Source organism: Aplidium turbinatum, chromosome 1 (genome assembly GCF_918807975.1).
Source record: "Aplidium turbinatum chromosome 1, kaAplTurb1.1, whole genome shotgun sequence".
In the NCBI taxonomy this organism is placed as follows: domain Eukaryota; kingdom Metazoa; phylum Chordata; class Ascidiacea; order Aplousobranchia; family Polyclinidae; genus Aplidium; species Aplidium turbinatum.
The window spans coordinates 38348368-38370834 of NC_137472.1; the positions used below are offsets into that span (position 1 = coordinate 38348368).

General features: G+C 38.2%; 2 protein-coding genes across 2 annotated transcripts in view; one reads left to right on the top strand and one right to left on the bottom strand.

The window, feature by feature from the left end:
• On the bottom strand, window positions 1-20541 carry LOC145778155 (uncharacterized). Its single transcript, XM_082589586.1, has 8 exons — window positions 20335-20541; window positions 16735-16767; window positions 5433-5475; window positions 4479-4563; window positions 4092-4233; window positions 2526-2694; window positions 981-1096; window positions 1-167 (listed from the first exon to the last, which is right to left on the bottom strand). The coding sequence occupies exons 1-8, from the start codon at window positions 20447-20449 to the stop codon at window positions 61-63; spliced, it is 810 nt and encodes a 269-aa protein (XP_082445712.1). The 5' UTR covers window positions 20450-20541; the 3' UTR covers window positions 1-60.
• LOC145778163 (sperm-associated microtubule inner protein 10-like) overlaps window positions 15907-22467 on the top strand; it is a 12706-nt gene continuing 6145 nt past the window's right edge. Inside the window, exons 1-2 of the mRNA XM_082589598.1 lie at window positions 15907-16070; window positions 16306-16418. Coding sequence (XP_082445724.1) covers window positions 16378-16418 — 41 coding nt within the window. The 5' untranslated portion in view covers window positions 15907-16070; window positions 16306-16377. The remainder of the gene's footprint in view (window positions 16071-16305; window positions 16419-22467) is intronic.

Here is a 22467-nt window from a genome sequence, read left to right on the forward strand (position 1 = left end):
TTAAGACGTTAGTACTGCACTTTATTAAAACGATCAAAATACAGAACCAAACAAATGATTTCATTGCGATTGGACTGGATCCTGGTGATCCTCGTGCATGCGATTGAAGCGTCCTGAAGCTGGACCAGTTGGGCTTCCACCGCTCCATAATCTCCAACGGTTCATCACTGGAGCAATGAGAAGTACGAATGCAATGAATATTTCCAAATATTTTGTTTGGTGTTTAAAATTAGTCTCAACGCGAGGGAAAGTTTTGGTTTTTAAATCTTTATCTACGGACTGACAAAGCCTTTATTCCTGGTACTTTCGCCTAGGCCTACTTGTAGAGACTTTTGACGCAAGGCCGGTTACCGAGATTCTTAGATTAACTGTTCTTAGAAAGGGGACCATGACTACGGAACAATAATTTGGGAACCTCTGGCACAGAATGAAAAAATAAAATTCTTTCATGTTAGCTACTTACTAGCCTAAGTTTCTAAGGTTACTAAGAAAGTAAATGTATTTGGGTTATAGTTGCTTATCGGTGAATCCCAATGCAAACTCTACTCTTAATTGATTGATTGAATCTTTACCCTCGGACTGGGAAAGCTTCTTGCAGAGCTTAATCCTGGCAGTTTCGCATACTTGTAGAGGCTTTGAATCACTGACGCAGGCCCGGTCACCGAGATTGACAGAGTGAAGTTTTCCGATTGTTGAAGTCTTGTTGCCTGGGAATTATTCCATCCATTAGATGCCGCTGAATGGGGAGCAGTCCTTAGAATGCGTTGCTCAAGCGCACACCCCGAGATTCGAACCAGCGACGCTTTATCCGGAAATTTCGTTTACGAAGTGACGCGCTAACCAACTGAGATATGTAACTGTTTAATAGCCTGGCCTACAACAATCGGTAAATATATAGGCAATCGATACAAGTTGGTCGATCTACACCGGTGAACTAATGGTTAATTGAATAAACAATATTGATCTCTGTAGCAACGTACCCCATGGTCTTCCCGCACTTTCGGGCCTGTCAATAAACTCCGATAGTTGTTGACGATACTGACGGGGGAGCGTTGGATCTTTGATTGCAGCAGGACAGCTTCTTCTAGCAGCGTGCCTGTGTTAACAATTTGACATTAGCTTACAATATAAAAGCTGGTTATATCGAGGAGTTTACAGAAGTTCGAATGTCTAACTACCTGCCAATCAAAAAGTGCTGTTAGATGTTTTTCAAATATTTAGCAAATAATGGTACCGGTATATTAAACTAGGCAAGTGGTCGCCCAAGGCTCGCCAGTTCAAAACTAGCCTAAAGCAACTTGTAATTATGTTATCGGACAAGAAGAATTGTAAATTTACATAAAAAATTACAAATTCATTACATTTAGAAAATACTTCACTAAAATGCATCTGTAGATGAAGAAACTCCTACACTTCAGAAATATGGCTATCGTGTTTCACGTGCTGAAGCCTGTAATTTCTTTTTAAGTTACGAGTTTCATGTGTAGGCTAAATCTGCAAGCACTAAGATGAGTTGATAATAAATCGCTTTGGATTAGTTTTTCACAGATAAGTTGTTCGTTACCCGAATATACCTTAAAAATTCCGCCGAAAAGTTTAAAAAACACATTTTAACACGTTTGTTCAAAGCACCCTTTCTTTGGCAGAAAGTCGGACATTTCGCACTTCTGCAAATCCTTAGTGAAATCAAATTTAACGTGCACTGATGTTTGTTTTCATTTGTTGGATTAAAAACTCAGAAACATCAAGTCCATAAATTAAACTTGGTTTGCTAAGTCATCTTTCAGGTGAGATCTTTTTCGTAAATGTTCCTGCTTTCCTTATAAAATTATAATCTGCCGTGTGCCGTTAATTTGGAGGACCATAAATGGAAATCGAAATAGCAAAGCTCTGCTTCTTTTTTTCCGACAACCTCCGCATTGATCTGCAAAACAGCCTTAGGTGAGCCTCAAACAGTCTTTGCAAGATTGTCGGGATTTTTTGTTAAATCATGCACCAATATTTATTTCTTTATTTGTTTATCTTTATCCTGCATTGCGGGAAAGCGGACTTGAGCGCTATGCATCGGTGTACGCCTTTCGACGTACACCTGACCCACGTTGCAGCCGACGGCAATGTCTGTATCCGGTTGTCTACTCTACTTATGACTTAAATTTGGTACTACCCATTACTCGAAATCGATCACTGGGAAGCGACATCTCCCTGCGAATGTGATGCTGAGAAACTAATTGAAAAAAGGATTGACCTTTGGCCCCAGAATCTCAAACAAAGAAGTTGGAAGTTTGATTTGTCGTGTGTTTTAGAGTGGCAGTCTAGTGATACGTTGATGAACACAATAACGTGTCCTCGCCTTATTATGTTATCCCGCAGACTGCCTTATTGTCTATCTCACGAAGCAGAGAACATAAGCCCCATGGGATTACACAACAAAAAACCTTAACGTCCAACGAGCAAAGAAAAATAAGCTTGTAGTAAGACCTCGCAAAGCAGCTTATTTTTAGGGTGGAACAATAGAACAAATTTACCTTAAATACTTGTTGTTAAGTGTGTCTTCGTAAATGGAAAGAGGATGCTTGTATTCCCTGGTGAGGAGTCGCAAAGGCTTTTTTATGTTCAAAGTTGGATGTTGTAATGGATCAGTCAATGACTGTCTTCTTTCTACTGTATTCTCATCGTCTTCTTGCTCCTCCAAAGCTTCAACACAAATTATTTCAAATACGTAACGACGTATTCCGCAAAGTCTTGCATTATTTTAAACTGTGGGCTATGTCTTCAGTTACGTTCTGACCGGCGACCGTATAGCCTACAGGTCTAGTGGTTACACTATCCGTAGCAGTGGACCTGGGTTCGACACCAGGTCGAGTCATTGCGTCAAAACTTAAAAAATGTGGCAGCCCAACGATTCACAGATCTCTTCGCGTTTAAATTATTAGTATTAGGCTACGGTCCAAATAAACAGACATCAGTGTCATCATTACGCAGTATCTTATTGTGATGTAGCCTATATAACTTAAGCCAGGCATGTGCAACCTTCTTTACTCGCGGCCAAATATGAAACTTTGAATAATAACGCGGGCCACATCAACTTTTTTTAGAAGAAAATTTATGATCTTATTCTAATGAAAGTAAGTTATTGCGTAAAGACAAGCCCAAAATACGCAGGTCAACAAAATTTGGAGGTTTTTTGCAAAGTCAAAAGTGATCTCTGAAAACCAGCAACGTCATTTTTACGTGCATGAACTGTTGTAAGGTAATCTACACAAATGAAAGAGGTGTAGGGCTTCGCCGTCATCCGCCAGAGAAGGTTTTCTGTATGCCCTGTTTAAGCCTAGTCATTACAATGTTTGTTCCCGACTTCCCGAAGACCTAAAAACGTTCCCAAAACGGTAAAGTGATATACCCTCTACACTACAACAGCAATACTGTGACGAATTTCCACCGGGAATTTAATGAACTCGCTTACTCACTATATCCCCGGTTTTCACGCAACCATTATTTTGAAAGCAAGAAAAATTGGGGAATGGCGGAATATTGACTACATTGCAAAACATTCTCAATTTCAATCTCAAAATCAAGCCCAAAAATTAAAACAGCTAGTTGAAAAAAATAAGCAACTGTCAAATCTAAAAAACTGCAAATTAAAAAATATAGAAGCACAAGTTTACGGGAAAATCGCAAAGTTGGCAACACTGCTCTACACTCTTCTAAGCGCTAACTTGCATTGTAAGATGGCAAGGCAGCCTTATGATATCACAGACCTCAGCGCAACATCTCTACACAGTTCACGAAAATGTACACTTGCTTTGATCTAAAGATAAGGCGCTATTAACAAAATTTTTACGACTCATTTCGCGCCTCTCTCAATCTGATTCTACCACCAATGCTGGAAACAATGAAATATAATTTAAGATAGCTAGTATAGGCCTACTGTATAGCCTACACTTTTAGTATTATCTTGAATATCACGCGGGCCGCACTGCGGCCCGCCGGTTGCACATGTCTGACTTAAGCCATCGGACATGGAAATCTGTAACCTATATGTGTAGACCAAAATACCATCAAACGGAAATTTTGGGCGCTTTTTTACTTACGGTCTCCGCGTTCAACTAAGGGCTCTTGTTTCAATGTTGAGTATGGTGTCCAAGACGCTATTCGGTTCACGCTGTTTTCGTGAAATCTTTTTGGAAAAAATTGACCAGGAATGTATGTCTGGTCACAGATAAAAGTTCTATTCTAAACAAATACAAATATATTACAAGTATGCCTAGTTCATACTTTTCGAAAAATAAATCAATGTCAACATAACCATAAGTCTCAATGTTGAAAATCTTAAAATATAATAAAAGATTTGCTTTCCATCGCTATTTGGTGTCACAACTCTGCTTTGATTCCAATGAAAGCAAAATAAAAACAAATATTTTTTTAAATAGTGGTCCAAAAAATTAATTGTGCTCCAATAAATTAAACAAAATACTCACAATGTTTGGGAAATATACGCTTGTCCTTTCATTGTTAACGTCCCAAGCCACCAAGTGTGGCCTAATTGGTACCAAATAATTTATTCTGCGTATACAAATTTAGAACGGTTTAGCATTACACAGAATCGTATTAAACACAATAAACTAGCATAGATCGTACATCGGCAGCATATATAGACACATAGTCGTACTAGCCATTGGGGAAGCTGCTTCGCATGATGTCAAAAATCACAAATCTAGGCAAAAATCTACAATTATTTAGGCGAAAGTTAGCAAACAAAATGCTGTAAAAGAAGGTCAGTTAAGAAACTGTAAGCTACAAGTTTTACAAAATATGCATCGTAAAATTTTCATCTGGCACACTCATATTCATGTAGATTTATTATTTGCTATGTAGGCTACAATGACAAACGTAACAAAATCTTATTATGTTTTGTGTATTTACACTAGGCTACAACTGTATTATATTGTTTTTTTTATAAAATAATAATTCATAAAAAAAATAATTAAGTGAATAATATTTGGAAACCCTGGTAACTCTTGGACTGCGGTCACTCCTGGACCGTTACCAATGAGATCTTTGTGTTCCTAATCATGACACTTCTAAAAAAAAACCGGATTAACTTATATCCAAAGAATACGCGGTGGTTTCTCAAGTTTTCGGGTTCCTTAAAAAGGTTCCGGGCCCCAAAAATTATCCCGGGCTCCGGTCTAAAAGTAACTTCTGGACTTCCCCTTTCAATGCTACTGATCGCTGGTGCAGAGTAGGGGATGCGAAGTTTCTGACGGGAAAATAGCTGAAGGAAAGTTTATCCTCAGAAAGTGAACAAAAATAAAAGAATTAAGAAAGAATTCTTAAAATAAACAATTTCATGCATATCCAATCATTGCAACTTACAACATTTTTTGTAGCCTACAATTCATTTTACACACACACACCTTAGTTTATATCACCTTTGAGATCCAATTCCTTTGATATCCATTGTCTTTAGTGGAACTACATCAGACATAGAAGTGTTACTGGATGGGCATTCACGGTTTAAATCTCAAGCAATACCATGTGACGATGCTGTGGGCGACACTTAAATTTTGATCTTATAAATTTGGAAGTTCGGCACGACAGCCAGAGATAAACGCAAAGAACTAGACTATTAAATATCTGGCCAAAAACACTAGCCTACAATTTAATTTTGCAATGTCATATCTTCAAATAGTAAAATAGTAGTAAAATCCGATATGAGTGGTCACAGCGGTAAACCATAATCTCTTCGTGGGAAAATTGTAACGTAAGATTCCCAAATCCGTTCGTCTGCATGCAATGACCCAAAAATAAACACACTTTCGAAACGTCTATTCAAAAGTGTATTCCAGTAAAATTAGCCCGAGGCTATCGAAATGACTGGTGCAACGCCGTACACCTAAAAACTGTCACTACAATACAAATTACTTGGATAAAAGACGGAACTTTTGTCCAGCTAGCAAGCACTAAGCCAACAGTTAAATGAGCGGCCAACTTTCAAGCAATCATTTTACGAATGACCAGAATAGATATCAATATCTCAAATTCACGTATGCAGTACTGTGACGCAATAATGAAAAACAATTATGAAGTCATTCAACAGGTGTTCGAGCTAGTGAACCAATGCATTCATGTTTAAACAGGCCCAAACAGGTCCAAACAGATTTAAACAGGTCTGACACAAGTCTTATTAACGCTGGTGCAATTTTGGCTCATGTTTTAGGAATTTCCATGACGTAATATTCAGTAGACTTGAACGGTTTTTATATGACGTTTGATTTGGTGAAAATTGTCGGGAACATAGCGGCCCCTAGTTATGACAGTCTGACATGGCATAACTAAAAAGAATTGACGACAATTGTGAGCCAATGAATAAAAACACATGATACACTAATTGTTTGAATCACTCACGTTTAAGTTAATACGTAAATACAAAGGGCATGCAAAGAATGAACAACAATACGGAATAATACACGACGATACATGAAATTGGTACCATAGGTACACGCTAAAATGACGCTATATACAATAGTTGCGATAATAACCGACTGTTCTGGGCTCAGACAAGTATCGGCCACCGCAGACAAAACCAGGCTCAAACCCTAACACTTAGGTGTTCTTTACGGAGGCGAGGCACGAAATATCCCTCAACACGTAGTCTACTTTCACTTTCCCCGTACTCTCATCATAGTTGCAGACGGCAACTTTGGCTCTACGAACCACAGGCTTCCCTTTCCTAATTTGTGGAACTACCTCATGCACCCTCCCAAGTTGATACTTCCCACGTTTACCAATGTCTTGGAGAGAACCTACCACTACAAGTTGACCAGGCTCCAAATTCTCGGCCATTTTTAGCCATTTTTTCCGGCCCTGAAGACCTGGCAAGTAAAAATCGATCCATTTACTCCAAAACTGCTGAGAAAGTGACAAATTGAACCGATAATCCCTTCTTAATTGGTCACGATCATGTGGTTGCCCAACAGCACAGTATGGGTCTAAGTATGGGGTCAAAAGTGAGGCAGGGGTGATGACAGTAAAATCCCTAGGGTCGTCACTCAAAGGTACCAAAGGGCGTTCGTTCACGATCCGAACGGCACTGCCTGTGTACGTAAGCAGTTCAATAAAATTGGGCTTACGAATTGAAGAGTCCAAAATGTGAAAAAAGTATTTGGTCACATCAGCCATGAAACCAAATCTTTCAAGCCGAAATCTAGCCAAGACATCTGCCAGAGGGTTTAACAAGTCGGACAAGTCAGGGCAAGAAGACATTACATCATTTACACAAGTTCCTCGAAATTCAGATTGTTTTAAAGCCTTCTTCCTTAAAGCAGCAGCTCTATCTGACGCCAACACAAAATTGTTAGGTAAATCAATATCTTCCTTCAACGGAACAGGTATCTCAAATCGACCATCTTTCAAATCAATATTCGGTTCGACAAGTTCTCTAGCCAAAATATCATTGCGAGACAATTCACAGGTTTCATTTTGCAAAGTCAAATCCTGAATGACTTTATTCAGGTCTGCTATTTCCATATCGCGAGACTCAATTTTACGCTGAAAGCCAGAGATGACATCCGACTCTGAAGACGTCTGCACTCTGCACACTTTAGCAACGCTTTCAACTAAGGGTGACTTACCACCACAAGCCAACCAACCGAGAGGAGTGAGCAAAGCATGCGGTTCACTACGATTGTCACCAACACGCTCTTCTTTTGCACACATCAAATAAGCGTTGTCGTTGCCAATCAGTACATCTACAGTACTACAATCATTCAAATGAAACATATTCACGTCATGAAAATGACGGAAACCACTTAAATCTTGTTTATGGGGTAAAGTTTTAACATCGTCAGCCCAAGCTGGGTTAACCACCGAGGTTATATCACAAAACAGTTCATCAGTCTCTAACGACTGGATGTTGAGTTTAACAAGGTCAGCACAAGTAGGTTTCTGACCAGCCAGAGTATCCATTTTAAACGACGCTTTATCATACGGTTTAAGACCAAGTTCGCACACCAAGTCACTCGAAACAAAGGTCAACTGCGAACCAGGATCATGCTGACAATACACCAACTTCGATTTGCCAGTCATTGGATTCAAAACACGAGCAGCAGTAACGCGGTTAAAGGCTGCTTTAACATTTCCAATCTTAACATTACGCACAGGAACTCTGGCACCAGCCTCATCTTTACCGACCAAATCCAGAGAATCACGTGACGTCACATAAAAATCATGCAGAAGAAAATAGTGTTTCCTATCGTTGGTAGGTCCACACTTACGACAGTTATTTGCATGATTACAGTCTCTAACCATATGCTGGCGCAAACAATTCAAGCATTTGCCAGCTTTCACAATGACATCTCTCCGATCTTTAGGTGTCAAGCGCAAAAATTCTTTACAATTAGACAAAAAATGATATTCAACTTGACCACGTGACGAACAACAAAAACATGCCGGTATGTCACTACGTCTGGCCACACCGCCGCGCGGTGCGCCAACAGCAGTCGAGTACTGCGAACTCCCTGAAATCACATTATCATGGGGTTTTACCGACGTCTGCCTAACCGGACATGAAGGCAATTTTCCTTTGCCAAACTTTTTAAAATGCTGCGACTCACCAGAATCGCCCATTAGCATAATGCTAAAATCAGTCGACTTGCGCGTTTCCTCCCGTACTACAAAATCAAACAAACTCTGAAAGGTAGGTTCCTCAGTGCTACCATACTGATCACCTAAAAAGTCAAGATAACGCTGCTTAGCGTCAAACGGGAGTCGCTTAGCCAAATCCAAAACAAAACGTCCTTCTAATTTATCACGCTGACCATAAGCTTTCGCGTAAAGCAAACACTGCGACAATTCATCTTTAAACTCTTTCAAATCACTGGAAGAGATAGAAGTCAATTTGCTACCATAGCGATACTTTCTAATTTCTGGTTCTGCGAAAAGACCTCCACGAACCCCAAAACGTTGGGACAAGCGAGCTAACGACATTTCTATCCTGTCTTCCTCTGACAAGCCAGGAGTGTCAAAAACCAAATTAGCAATCGTTTGTGCAGCTGTTCTAACACAAGCTGCTTGCAACAAAGTCAAACGAGTTCCCTTAAAGGGCGAAGCTGCCATCAAGGCCATAACACGATTTTTAAAGAAGACAAATGGCATATTATTACCATCGTAACCAATCAAGGCCGCCTTATCGAAGAACGTCCTACTATTTTGGTATTCAAAAAAGCAATCCTGTTGTTGAGAACTCGATTTAGCGGGAGAAGACAAGCTATATCCCTTAAGGGGCTGAGTGGGCTCAGTCACATGCACAGCCCGATCACGATCCTCAAACACGTTAAAATCAGGAGACACGATACGCCTCTCACAACCACCCAAATTACGTGTAGCTGGGCGATCAGCAACTAGCGGCGCAGAAAACTTTGAAGGGGGCAAAGCATTACTGCTAATGGCGGCCCCGTGACCTGTACGCTCTGGGGGAGGAGTTCGGTTGTAATTTGCAGACCTTGGCTCTACAGCCTTCGGAAGACCCTTAGCCGCGGCCCCGAGACCTCCTGAAACAGCTGGAAAACATGTGGATTGTACAGGTCCACTTACAGATTGAACAGGCTTCTGGAAAAGGTTAGGTAAATTAAACTGCGATTGATGTTCACTTCTGGAATGCCTAGAAGAGCCCTTCCTAGAGCTACGCCGGGAGCCCAACTCAGAACGATATTCAGCTAAAACTACCTCTTTACGTTGTTCGGCCCTCAACTGAGCGTCTTTGAGTGCGAACTCAGCAGCTCTAGCTTCAGCTTTCGCGGCGGCCTCAGCAGCTCTCGCTTCGGCCTCAGCTCTCGCGATGGCCTCAGCTCGTATGGCCTCAGCTCTCGCGGCGGCCTCAGCTCGTATGGCCTCAGCTCTCGCGATGGCCTCAGAAGCTCTTGCTTCGGCCTCAGCTTGGATCTGGAGCTCCTCTCGTCTTAGCTGTAGGTTAATTTGTGCAACTATCCGTGACGAGCTCTCAGACATCCTAGTGCTTACATTTGAGGCGCTATCCTCAGGATGTATGTCAGCATCCAACCTATCTGAGAACTCACTTTCTTTTTGTTCGAAGTTATTTTTTAACGAGTTAAATTCGGGATCTACCCTATCACGAAGTTCTGCCAAGATTGCAGAGTTAAAAATTTTAGTCAAAAGAGCATGGAAATGCCGTAAATCCTCTTCCAAAGTAGATAACTTAGATCTAAAAATTAACAGTTCATGCTTATCACTCAAAGAACCTAGGGCCACAGAAAGTTTCCCAATTTGAGTCAAAATATCCCGTCTAAGATGCCGGGCCTCTCGAACTGACTTAGCCTCATCGTTAATGGGTCCCTCCCCAGAATGGCCTGCCCGACCGCAAAGAACATCATCAGGCTTAAACTCAGTCGAGTCGACGGCGGTCGAGTCCCTGTCACCACCGAGTGTAGACATATTAAATGTTAGGGCTAAATTTAACAATTAAAAAATTAAGTTACACAAACACACAAAATTACAGTAGTTATAAAAAACTTAACTGTAAAGACCGTAAAAATACAAAAAAGAATTTAAATGCACGATACCGTAGCTGTACGAGTATGTGAAGTCCAAACGTCCACAAAACTTGCTTGGATTCTTCCACTTGAATCTTCAAGCACAGATGGATTGCCTTTAATCTTCTTTCTTGCCAGTAAATGTCAAAGTTATTTTTTCTTCTGTACCAAACTGAGAAGAAATGTCTTTACTTTTTAGCTTAAAGTTCTTCAGTTGCCTACCGAGAAGAAATGTCTTCAATTTTCTTTGCTTCTTTAGACTACCAACCAATAAGATCTTCTTTTATTATTTCTTTGCTTCTAAGTGCTTTTTAGCCTACCAACTACAAACTTCGTCTTTTATTTTTTTATGCTTCTAAGTGCTTCTTGGCCTACCAGCTAACAAAATCGTCTTTTATTTTTTTTGCTTCTAAGTGCTTCTGTGCCAAACACTAGACAGAGAATCGTCTTTTATTTTTTATGGTCACAGCGGTAAACCATAATCTCTTCGTGGGAAAATTGTAACGTAAGATTCCCAAATCCGTTCGTCTGCATGCAATGACCCAAAAATAAACACACTTTCGAAACGTCTATTCAAAAGTGTATTCCAGTAAAATTAGCCCGAGGCTATCGAAATGACTGGTGCAACGCCGTACACCTAAAAACTGTCACTACAATACAAATTACTTGGATAAAAGACGGAACTTTTGTCCAGCTAGCAAGCACTAAGCCAACAGTTAAATGAGCGGCCAACTTTCAAGCAATCATTTTACGAATGACCAGAATAGATATCAATATCTCAAATTCACGTATGCAGTACTGTGACGCAATAATGAAAAACAATTATGAAGTCATTCAACAGGTGTTCGAGCTAGTGAACCAATGCATTCATGTTTAAACAGGCCCAAACAGGTCCAAACAGATTTAAACAGGTCTGACACAAGTCTTATTAACGCTGGTGCAATTTTGGCTCATGTTTTAGGAATTTCCATGACGTAATATTCAGTAGACTTGAACGGTTTTTATATGACGTTTGATTTGGTGAAAATTGTCGGGAACAATGAGATAGAACGCAAAAAATACCTCACTTTGAGATGTTGTAAAAAGTAAAAGTTTGTTAATAATATTACTTATTTAATCTTTCATCTCACACCTACACACACACGTATGGAATGGTTGGGACAAAAAATAAACTAAATTCCAATAGTAAGCAGTGTTATTTATGTATGAATTAGTTTTTGGTGTAGCTTACTTAAGCAAAGCGCTAAACATGCTTTATCCTGCATAATTCTGGTGTAGGGAGATTAGTCGTCAGCCTTCCTTAGGTATCTCAGTGCCCTGCTTTGCAACTTAGGCTACCTTCTATCAGTTTTTTATAAACTGTATGACAAACTTGCTATCGGCTTTTTCACAATGAAACTTTCTTAGAGAAAATACTTTGCTTCCGCATACTATTGTTCATTTTCCTTTGTCATATTTAAATATAGTTATCATTATTTGAACAAAAGAAAAGAAGTGATGTTACACTCCGCATCAAAATATTAATACGGTATTAAACTTTAAAATCTACGTTAAACACCTACAGCAGGGGTGTCCAAAGTCCGGCCGCGATACGTTTTTGTATGGCCGCAGACACACAGAAATCATACAAATTAGACTTGCATATAAAAAATAATTAAAACAACATTTTCTCACAGACAAGAGAAAAGTCGGCGAGAAAAGTTAGAATCATTATTGCGTCATAATTGCGAAATCAACTATTGTCATGAAGAGCATAGTGATGAATGATGGGCGAGTAGTATTCATTCATTCCCTTGCTAACGAATTCCACAATTGAAAAAGCCTTACTGCAGTGTTTTTCAACCTTTCTTCAGTCACAGAACACTTTATGCATTAAACTAATCTTCCTAAACAAACAAAATTTTGTAATGATGCAATAAAATAAACAACAAAACAACAATTTATTCACTTTTAGTTTTTCTCAGTGGGATATCCTGTTTGAATAAGCACAAAATTGATATTCGGGCAAAAATTGCAGAAAGACAAACATGATATTGATTCTCGACAGGTGTTACATGGTACACTAGAGAAACTAATCAATCTATTGCGGAACACCTGACGATCTTTCAGGGAACACTAGTGTTCCGCGGAACACCATCAACACAGTGGCGTAGCCAAATCAATTTTACATGGGGCAAGAAATTTTACAGGGGGTCAATTGCCCTCCCCTGCTTACGCCACTGCATCAACACAGCTGTATTGTACAAAATTTCTGGATGTTTCAATTTATAATGGAAAAGCAGATAAAACTTATCACATCCCGTGTTATGTAACTTATGACAAAATACTTAAACCTTCATATTGCTTTGTTGTATGAAAATGATATTAAATAACACAATATTGTTATAGATTGCACCTTTCTTGAAGCAAAACAAGATTCTCAGAGATTGTTAGCCTGCGAACACTTTCGCATTATCAAATTTGATCCGCCTTGGGAAAAGTTCGGACACTCCTGACCTACCGTAAATGAATCCAAAAGGAAACACGACTTTCATTGTGATGTGGTAAAAATGTTTAACATATTTTGTGAAATAATTGTTTAAAAAGTCTTGATTGAAATCAGCGATTTAGCATATTAAGTAATTAAGTTACACGCCGTACTTAAACATGCAGCATCCTACAGAAGACGCCTATAGAAAGTAGCCTTACTTCAGTTTTGCATCAAGACCTGCTAGACATTCTAATTCTAAATTTCTGACGATTCTCCAGTAGAAATGAGAAGAATTAAAGTAAGCTTAAACATGTGAAAATTTTGCTGTTTCACTAAAGCAATATACCTTCTCAGAGTAAATCATGGTGAATGTTACCTTTGTTGATATTGGATGTTTTCAGCATGATTGATAAAGTGCGAAATTTAAAAATTGTTTATGCTTTGTTTATGTATTAGCCTACAGCCCTACACTGATTCTCGAACTGTAAGTCGCAACGCACTGGTGCGTCGTTTGAAATGATAAAGGACGCTGCAAAGGACGTTGCACAAAGGTTTGGTTTCTTAACTAAAAAATATCATATAAATGACTTAAACCTTTTAATACGGCTATGTTGGCTATGTTCGACTTAATTCTTTTGAGACAGCAGATTGTTGATCAATGATTAACTTGGAAATGCAAACGTTAGTCAGCAGTCTATTACCACTCACAGTTTTGCAATGACTGTGATTATAACGAATTAATATTGATTACAAATGAAAAAAGGGAAAAGTTTTTTGTAACGGTCGCAAAATTTCTACCCTATTTACTTTCGATAAAATTTATAGAAAAACATCAAATGAGCATATAGATTACTGATGTTTGATCCTGTGTGCCAACATATAGCTCATAACATAATTTGGTCAATCATCAATCGTTGAGTGCGTTGCGAATTTCTCTTAGTGTGATGCTTCGAAACTTATGTAACATATGATTCTATAAGGAGACGCGATAGCCTATAGCCTACCTAAATTTCAAATATAAATTTTTAGGGGTTCCCCACCGCTTCGAAGGCACCAAAAGGGGCCAACCGAGACAAAAAGGTTGAGAACAACTGATCTAAGTGAAGCCATTATGTGACGATAAGCAGCCCCAGGGCCGTTGAGAGGCTAATTTTTGCCCGGTAAAAATGCATTTTTGGACCTCAAAAACAAGACATCGCCAAAAAATGCACAGTGGCAAATGTTAATGAAACGTTTTCTTTAACTTCCTGGGATCTCTGAAAATGTTTCGAGCCCCTAAAATTATTCCGAGCCGAGGTCCATAAAACTCCTGGATCCCCTTTCAACACGACTGAGTAGGCCTATTGTCTTGCATCGAGAAAGTGAGTTTTATTACGTTTGGATTCATGCTATTTATGTTTAACGTGTTTATATTTGAACCAGCGTGTAACTTGAAGGTTTATAAATAAACATACTTTTCCACCTTTTCAATGTTTTCTATTCTTTCAAAGACCTAGACTCCATTGTTGTAGTTGCTTTGAAAACCTTAGCACGGGCCAATGACATTGTAATGGTAAGATGATCCTTATCCTATTTAGTTAATCCTGGCTCTTTAAAAGTGCTCTCTTTCCAAAACTATGACTTGGCTTAAACTAGCATTCTTGAAGGTCGCTAAGCACTTCGATGTAATATGGTGAACAAAATATTAAAGGTCGTTATTTGTTTAATCGCCAATATTGGTCTTAAGTAAACATTATTAAACGCGAACGAGCAAGAGATTTTCAATCGAAAGAATGAGGAAACGTTGAACTGAAAGCTTTGTTGAAGAAAACACCAGCGAATATTTAAATAAAATGAAGGAATGTAAAATTTGGAATTTGACAGGGATCAAAACAGATTAGATTGTTTATTGAAAGCACATTATCCAGTATAGCTCTAGTGCTGAAAAGGTGCATACCGCTTCAACAAGGCGAGTTGGGTAACAGCATTTGCTGTACCTGCAAGTGAGCATTTACTGCTACAATGATATTTTGAAAGTGTGATAATAGCGCATTTTAACTGAATTTAGTTTCGTAGTCCGCTCCCTAAGTGTATAGGACCTTGTTTTCTTTTCATGAATGATGTACCTACCCGCTGAGGCTCAACTTCTCTTTGGTGTAACCATGGCCACCTGGAGATGCGGCCTGATTTGTCACATTTTGCAGATTTTGATTACAGCTACTGCTAGTGTTTAACTGACATTTTTTGAGATGTTTTTACTTTTTGCGGTTTTCTAATGACATAAAAGTTTTTTGTTGCCCTGGGGAAGCAGTAGCAAATGAGAAAAAGTAAGTTGAAAAACGCAAAATCAGACTGTTATTGAAAATTAACAGTCTGACTAAAATCTTCGAAATTAAATTTTCTTTGTTTTTCAACATGTGAGGATGTTAAAACCTATCGTGTCATCTGGGAAAAAGACTAAAGAAAGCGTAAAAATCTAATTTTTAGAAAAATGTATTTAAACGTTCGCCCAAAGTTAGAAAAACCTGAAAATTTCTGCAAAATGTGACAAATCAGGCCGTATCTTTAGGTGGCCATGGTGTAACTTGTCAATTGAGTTAGTTGATTCCAATTTTGGGTCAAAATAGCGAAAAATTTCGTTGTTTGGTTTTTTGTCGTGGTATCGTTTCAAGATAAGTTTTTTTAATGAAGTGTTTCGTTACTTTTAGGACTACGTTTCGTAAAATAGGTTTCGTTTTGCCGAAATAAATTGGTTTGGAACCCTCTTAGGTTACCTTACCGCTCCTACTACAACATGAAATGCTTCAGCATTGCACTGTGACGACACAATTTATCACTTATTGCGCCATTTCAAATTGTTGTGATGTCACATTTTTCTCCAATCTTTAAGAAAATTTTAAGTACGCATGGGCCGAAGATACTGCAAGGATCAAATAAATGTATTTTTATGGAAAAGCGGGAAATGTGACAAGCACTCACACAGATTAATTTGCTTTCGTATGAACCTGGGGTGTGTAGAACTCTGTGATGTTAACGTCAAGTTTATTAACAGAACGAAGACGTTTGAATTGGTAGGTACCAACAGGGGGTATAGCCTACGCATTAAAATTGCAAATGTTTTGCTTTGTGCTGCTAACATGACTCGTGGGGTATCATTTTTCTAGTGAACGCTTTCATTACAAACCATTAGAGAACAAAACGCCCGAAAGTAATAAACCACAATGTTTAATTTAATGGCTGTCAAACGAAACCAATTCCTACCAACAAACCAACAATCATCAACAAAATGTTTTATTATTGCAACAGGTGAATTAATATAAAAATTTGTGATACCACTTTGTCATCTCCCTGCAAATACGTTCAAATCAAAACTGCAAGATGAAAGAAGCAACTGCTGAACGAGGAGCCCAGACAGAACTGTGAGTAACTATAATAACACCTTTTTAGTTTTTATTTAGTGACGACGGAAAGTTTCGGTGGAAACTTTCGAAAATAAATTTTTTCAGTTTTCTGATGAGAGCTTAAGTTAAGCCGAAAACGTTCAATGAGTTATGTGTAAATAACTAAATATATAAATATATTCTCATAATGCTCAACCCTGTTGTGCCTTACCTGTCTTTGGTACTTTCGAAAAACCACGAGAGCGGCAACGTTTTAGCCATGTTTATCTTTTTTTGCGTTTTCGGGCTCAAAAAACTAAGAGTGCCAATTTTAGAAGCTACGTACGGTACGTACCATTTGGGTTGGCTTGTTTTTTTTCCAAAGTCCCTGAAAAAAAACATAATTGTAATTCTAGTCCCCGAGCATCACTACAAGACTATTGCATACCGTAGGCTACTGATTTGGAATATGTTCTCGAAAGAGATCTGTGAGGATGTTAGACTTGTTTTGTTATGCAATTTCAACATTCTTGGAAATTAGAATGTATGTTGAAGTTGTAGACTCTAATTCAGTGGTTCTTAATCTTTTTTGTATGTTTTACACTTTTAACAAAGATGAATACCAGATTTACCCCCAATAGATAAAAATAAAATAGTATTCATTTATTAAAAAACGGAAGTAGGCTAACATGTTCCATTAGTTATATTCAATACGACGGCTGCCCTTGCTTTTTGGCAACGAGTTGTTCTTGTCTGGTAAGGTAGGATATAATGCACAACAAATATCGGATTCAACATGAAGTTGGTTTCGTGCTTTAGATTTGATAGTGAGCAATGCAGAGAAGCCACATTCGCATAAGTAAGTTGAAAAAAACGTGACCAGAACATTCAGAGCTTGAACACCTATCCTTGGATAGCAATGTTATATTTTAACCCAAAACTTTTCTAGGTTGCAAGAGTGAAACTCATCTTTTGCAAAACAATCGTTTGTTAATTCTATAAATCCTTCTTGGATTGCTTCAGAAACATCTTTCACTTTACATACAAAAGGATTTCTCGCTACTTTCATCAAAATGCTTCCAGTTTTATCTCGGGAAAATATCGTTCACACTCCCCCTGCAAGTTTTGAAGATAACTGATGATGTCATCCTTCAAGTTTTGATTGAGATCATCTCCAGTTATTTCCATCAAGCGGTGAAATGATATCTACAACACCAATATCTACAACTGGCACAATTTTTCTGTCCTGTCAACTGATGTGGATATTTTGATTGATAGCTCATTTAGCCTACCCCCCAAAACGAGAAAATTTACCCCCACTAATTAGAGTTATGACTTATGAGTAGAGTTTGCATTGGGATTCACCGATAGCAGTGATGTACGCGCATACAAAAAATATTGACGCCGTCAGCGCAAACGCAAACGTTCGAAAAACTATACGCCGCATGCGTCAACGCAACTTGTAAAAAAAGTTGGCGGCGTCAGCGTTAGCGCATACTCTAGCGCAAACTCATTTTGTTTGCTAGGTGCCAAACATTCACACGGTATAAACCACTCGAAACAACACACTTTTCAAGCCACTTCGCGATTTTTCGTTACAAGAAATTATCTTTTTGGCCGGAAGGCACAGCTGGCATTGAAAATATGAGTTTTTACCTTTCGAAGAAGAGCTGAAAATACTTTTCCATGCAATGCCATGGATTTGTATTATCATTCTCCATTTCACTTGGAGATTAGTATTACCGTAAGTTATTCCCTGAATACAATAGTGTAGTGTAAGAAACTGTAGCATATGCCTATCAAGAAAATTCTAGTGTTATACTAACTGTCGCTCCTAGTAATATAGGCCTACTAACTGATGTCGCTCCCTAAAAATCCATCATAAAAAACACTATTTTTAAAATAATTCCGTTTGAATAAGACTAATGTTGCTTTTAATGCCATAATTCTCTCAGTAAGCTCTATGCTTTTTTCTGATAAGATTTTTAAAAAGTGGGTTAATGGAAGACAAAACTGCCAGACACAAGCAAGTTTAGATTCTGAACTGCACAACTCTTTGTTATTAGCATTCAGGGATAGTTAGCATTACTAGTGTTATTAGCAGTAGGCTACTCAAAAGCCTCTCACAATTGGCCCCTGGATGCATGTTTTGCTAAACTGCTCATCAAGTTACAAAACATATATAATTACATACTTACGCAACAGAATGTATAAATTGTCAAGTAAAAATTACCTTAGCTTGATAGCCTACTGTATGTAGGCCTACACATTACTACGCTACATATATAGCCTACAACAAGAATAACCGGCAAAGTAATGTACTACATATAACATACAGAGTACAACATCATGCAAGCAATCACGGTCGGAGACCAAATATTTGAGTTTGTTTAGATACATAGGCTGCACTGCTCATTGCCTGAGAAGTTTCTGATTTGCCCCAAAATGCAAGACTTAACTAATATAAATTAAAGTGCTCACAATTGCTTACAAACGCCTTCAACACTGCTTGACTAAAAAAACTTCACACTACGAAGCCAAGTCATTGTTTACATTTTACATGGAGCGACATTACCAACCTAGCCTACCTACTTGCTTGCTTACATTACATTCCTGTTCTGACCCGTAATTTGCTAAGTAATTTCTCAGTAGGCCTAAGTTGTTTTAACTAATTCTTTCTTTTTTTCTGCAAGACTTCAGTCTCCACGTGGGACTCTAGCGTCAAAGGCAGTAGTGCGATATAGCCTACAAACAAACTCCAGCTGACTGAACAATAGATGACACTGTGACACAACACTAGAACAATGGGCAATTGCAAGACGTTAACATTTCGCAGTTTGACAAAAAAAAAATTGCAAACAACAACTAAGACATTAAAAAGTATGCGTTGACGCTATGCGCTAAAAAACCGCGAAAACTTTACGGCGCATCCTCAAGCGCAAACTATCTAAAAAAATGTGGCCGCAAGCGTTAGCGCAAACAAAAAGTCTACGCCGCATGTATGCGGCGTATAATTTGCGGCGCATACGTACATCTCTGCCGATAAGCAACCATAACCCAAATACATTTATTTTCTTAGTAACCTTAAAAACTAAGTAGGCTAGTAAGTAGCTAACATGAAAAAATTTAATTGTTTCATTTTGTGCCAGAGGTTCCCAAGTTATTGTTCCGTAGTCATGGTCCCCTTTCTACGAACGGTTAAATTGTTTCATTAATTTAGCTATGCTATGTTATCATAATGAGGTGTTTATTGAAAGGAAAATTCTCCAATTGCCACTTCAAAAATTGTTCATACAATTTTTATTGAGAAGCAACGTGGCCGACAAATTAGTCCTGCAGAGATTAAATCAATGTAAACAAGTACAGTACGATACTGATTTAATGGCTGAAGAAAATTATATTTTAGTGGTTCTTGAATAGTGTTGCCATGGCCTATGCTATTTAATTTAAGAAAAAAATTATTGTTAAAAGAAATTATCGTTTTTCTTTCTAATCTGGCATACATGAAATTAGGTAAAACCAACGTTTGGTAACTTCCTTTACTTTTATATCATCTTTTCTTAAAATCTGAAGGAGATTGAAAATTTTTAAACAAAAATTAATCCAATTGAACTGAACTGGCAAATCTTATATTGACCCTTCCTGAGCGAAAACTGTTATTTGGTTAAGTTTTCCCACTGAAAACGAGAGAGTGATGGTCAAACAAAGTTTTGTAGAGAAAAGGTTTACTGTATTCAGACAAACTTAAGGAAATTACCAGTTTTAGTTCTCTAATTCCCCTCATTTTGTGTCTACTCTATCCACCTGTGATTTACTAATTCCAGCGATTTATAGCCTTCCAAAGCATGCAAACTTGACAGGATTACTCCGAGGATGAAGATTTAAGAATAATGCAACCTAATCCATTCTCACAATGTAGGCTATATTCAGCATAGTTTGCATGGACTTTAATTACCTTTTTTCGTGTTGCTTTTCAAAGCTAGGTTCCGCTGCACGTGAGAATTTGCAGCAGCTGCCATCACAAGCGATGTTTTGTAGTTTGTACTATTTTGTTCAGTTGCAGATTTCATTTCACAAGCAGTGTTATCACAAGTTCAAGCGTAAAATTCCCAAAATCGATAGGCTATTCTAAATTCCCTAAATTGCATTAAACTTCCCTAAATCTGCTAATAAACAAAAAGAAATTTAAAAGTCAGAAATGCTAAATATTTCATAAAAGTCGCTAAGGACAACTGGGAATACTCCAGTTCTAGTCCACTACTGTCCAAAGTTCACTGCATAACAGTCCCTATTGGTGGGTAACAATTGATGTGGAAGGTTCAAGAATCAATTCAACAAGATGTACAAAATTAAGTGCATTTGAGCAGATTTCAGTATATTTAATCAGTGCGGCAAACGAACCAAGGCAAGAAATCTCTATAAATTGCTCATTTCCCTAACTTTGTTCCTAGGTAGGCATAAAATCCCAGTATATAAACAAATTCTGTAAAAATAAGAACACTGCAAGCGCAAGGCCAACAACTATTTAACTACCTAGCGACGCCTATGACGAAACAAAAGATGCCTATGATAAAGAAAAGCTATTTTTCTGGTGAACTGCTGTCTATTGATCGATCTTCACAAAATGAGGCAACGGGTTTATTCAAGAAGCTAATTTTACGGTAGCCTATCATAGCCAGGGCCATGTGAGCACCATCTCCCCCCTTCTGAAGTCAACTAGTGGGCTCCTATGTTTAGTGATGGCTCTTAAAAATAGGAAAAGAAAGACAGTCTCAGCTACCTTAAACCTTGGTGAGACTACAAAGCAGCATTAGGCTACTCTTGATAGAAAAAATTCAAATTATATCGAACGCTCCCCTTCCCCAGTAAGAAAATCCTGCGTACCCCACTGAACGTACACTCAATAAGCGTGGTTCATTGGATTGAGTAAGCTAGCTACGTCGTGTACGTAAAACATCTACGAGACGTCAAGAGTGTTATATCACATTTTTTTGTTTTTAATACAAAATCTATTCAAATGAGTAGGCTAAACTAGTTAATACAAACTAAAAAGTTATCGTCACAATGCAAGCTAAGTATGATGGTAAGCTAATCTTACACAATATAACTTACTGGTTATTAATTATTAGTAAATGGGCGTTTATTCTATTCGTTTCGATTAGAAAAAAACATTTTGAATATACCCCCCTTCTCGAGAAAATGCTGATACTCCACGGGCTACTGGTTTAATAAAACTCACCCTTACACCCATGGAAAAGGTTAATTCATTGTACTTGAACCAGAAAAGCTCTTTAACAAAGTAAAATTTCTTTATTGTTACGGTACTTTAAAAAGGGGCATGTGACGAAGTAGCCCCTAGCCCAGGGGTGGGCACACTTTTTGAATTAGGGGCCAAAATTATTTTGTTCTTAGACTGGCGGGCCAAGTGATCGAGCCGCCACTTACATATAGTTTGTCACACGAATAACAAAGGGACAAAAAAAACGGAAGATTAAATTAACAAATAACTGAAAAATACAACCAAAAAACAAAATCGAATTTAAATACGACGTCTGACAGGATTGTCAAGCTTTATTTTTTGCCAAAGCATCGAAATTTGGCATCATTTTGGTTGTGGCGATAGTCAGGATAGATTTGAGGTGCGCATCACTCAGCTGAGACCTGTGGCTAGATTTGTTAAAATTCATCAAGCTGAACGTCTGTTCACAAATATATGTGGAACCAAACAATACCAGCATTTTTTGTGCCACCTTTCGAATTTCTGGAAATCTGGTGTTGCTTAGCGATGCGTAAAACTCATTTAGCTTCAGGGCTTCGAATTTCTCCTTTAAAACGTAGTCACTCTGAAGATCGATCAATTCCAACTGCAGTTCTTGTGGTGCTGTTGCAGCGACTTGTGAAAGTGGAGCCGAAATAATCTGAAATGGTTTTTGGAGTTTTTCGAAATCAAGAAATCTACGGCAAAATTCGTGGTGCAAATCATTTAGTGATTTGCTGTATTTATTTGCATGTTTAGGGGCTTCTTTCATCGTCAGTAATGTGGGGAAATGAACAAAAGAATTGTTGGACATTTGTGCTGAGAATAAAG

Coding starts and splice junctions, on each gene's coding strand:
- LOC145778155 (XM_082589586.1), bottom strand. CDS start 20,449: ATGAAATCTGCAACTGAACAAAATAGTACAAACTACAAAACATCGCTT. Junction 16,768..20,334: donor GAAAAGCAACACGAAAAAAG/GTAATTAAAGTC, acceptor GTTTTTTTTCAG/GGACTTTGGAAAAAAAACAA. Junction 1,097..2,525: donor CTTAACAACAAGTATTTAAG/GTAAATTTGTTC, acceptor TTGTTAACACAG/GCACGCTGCTAGAAGAAGCT.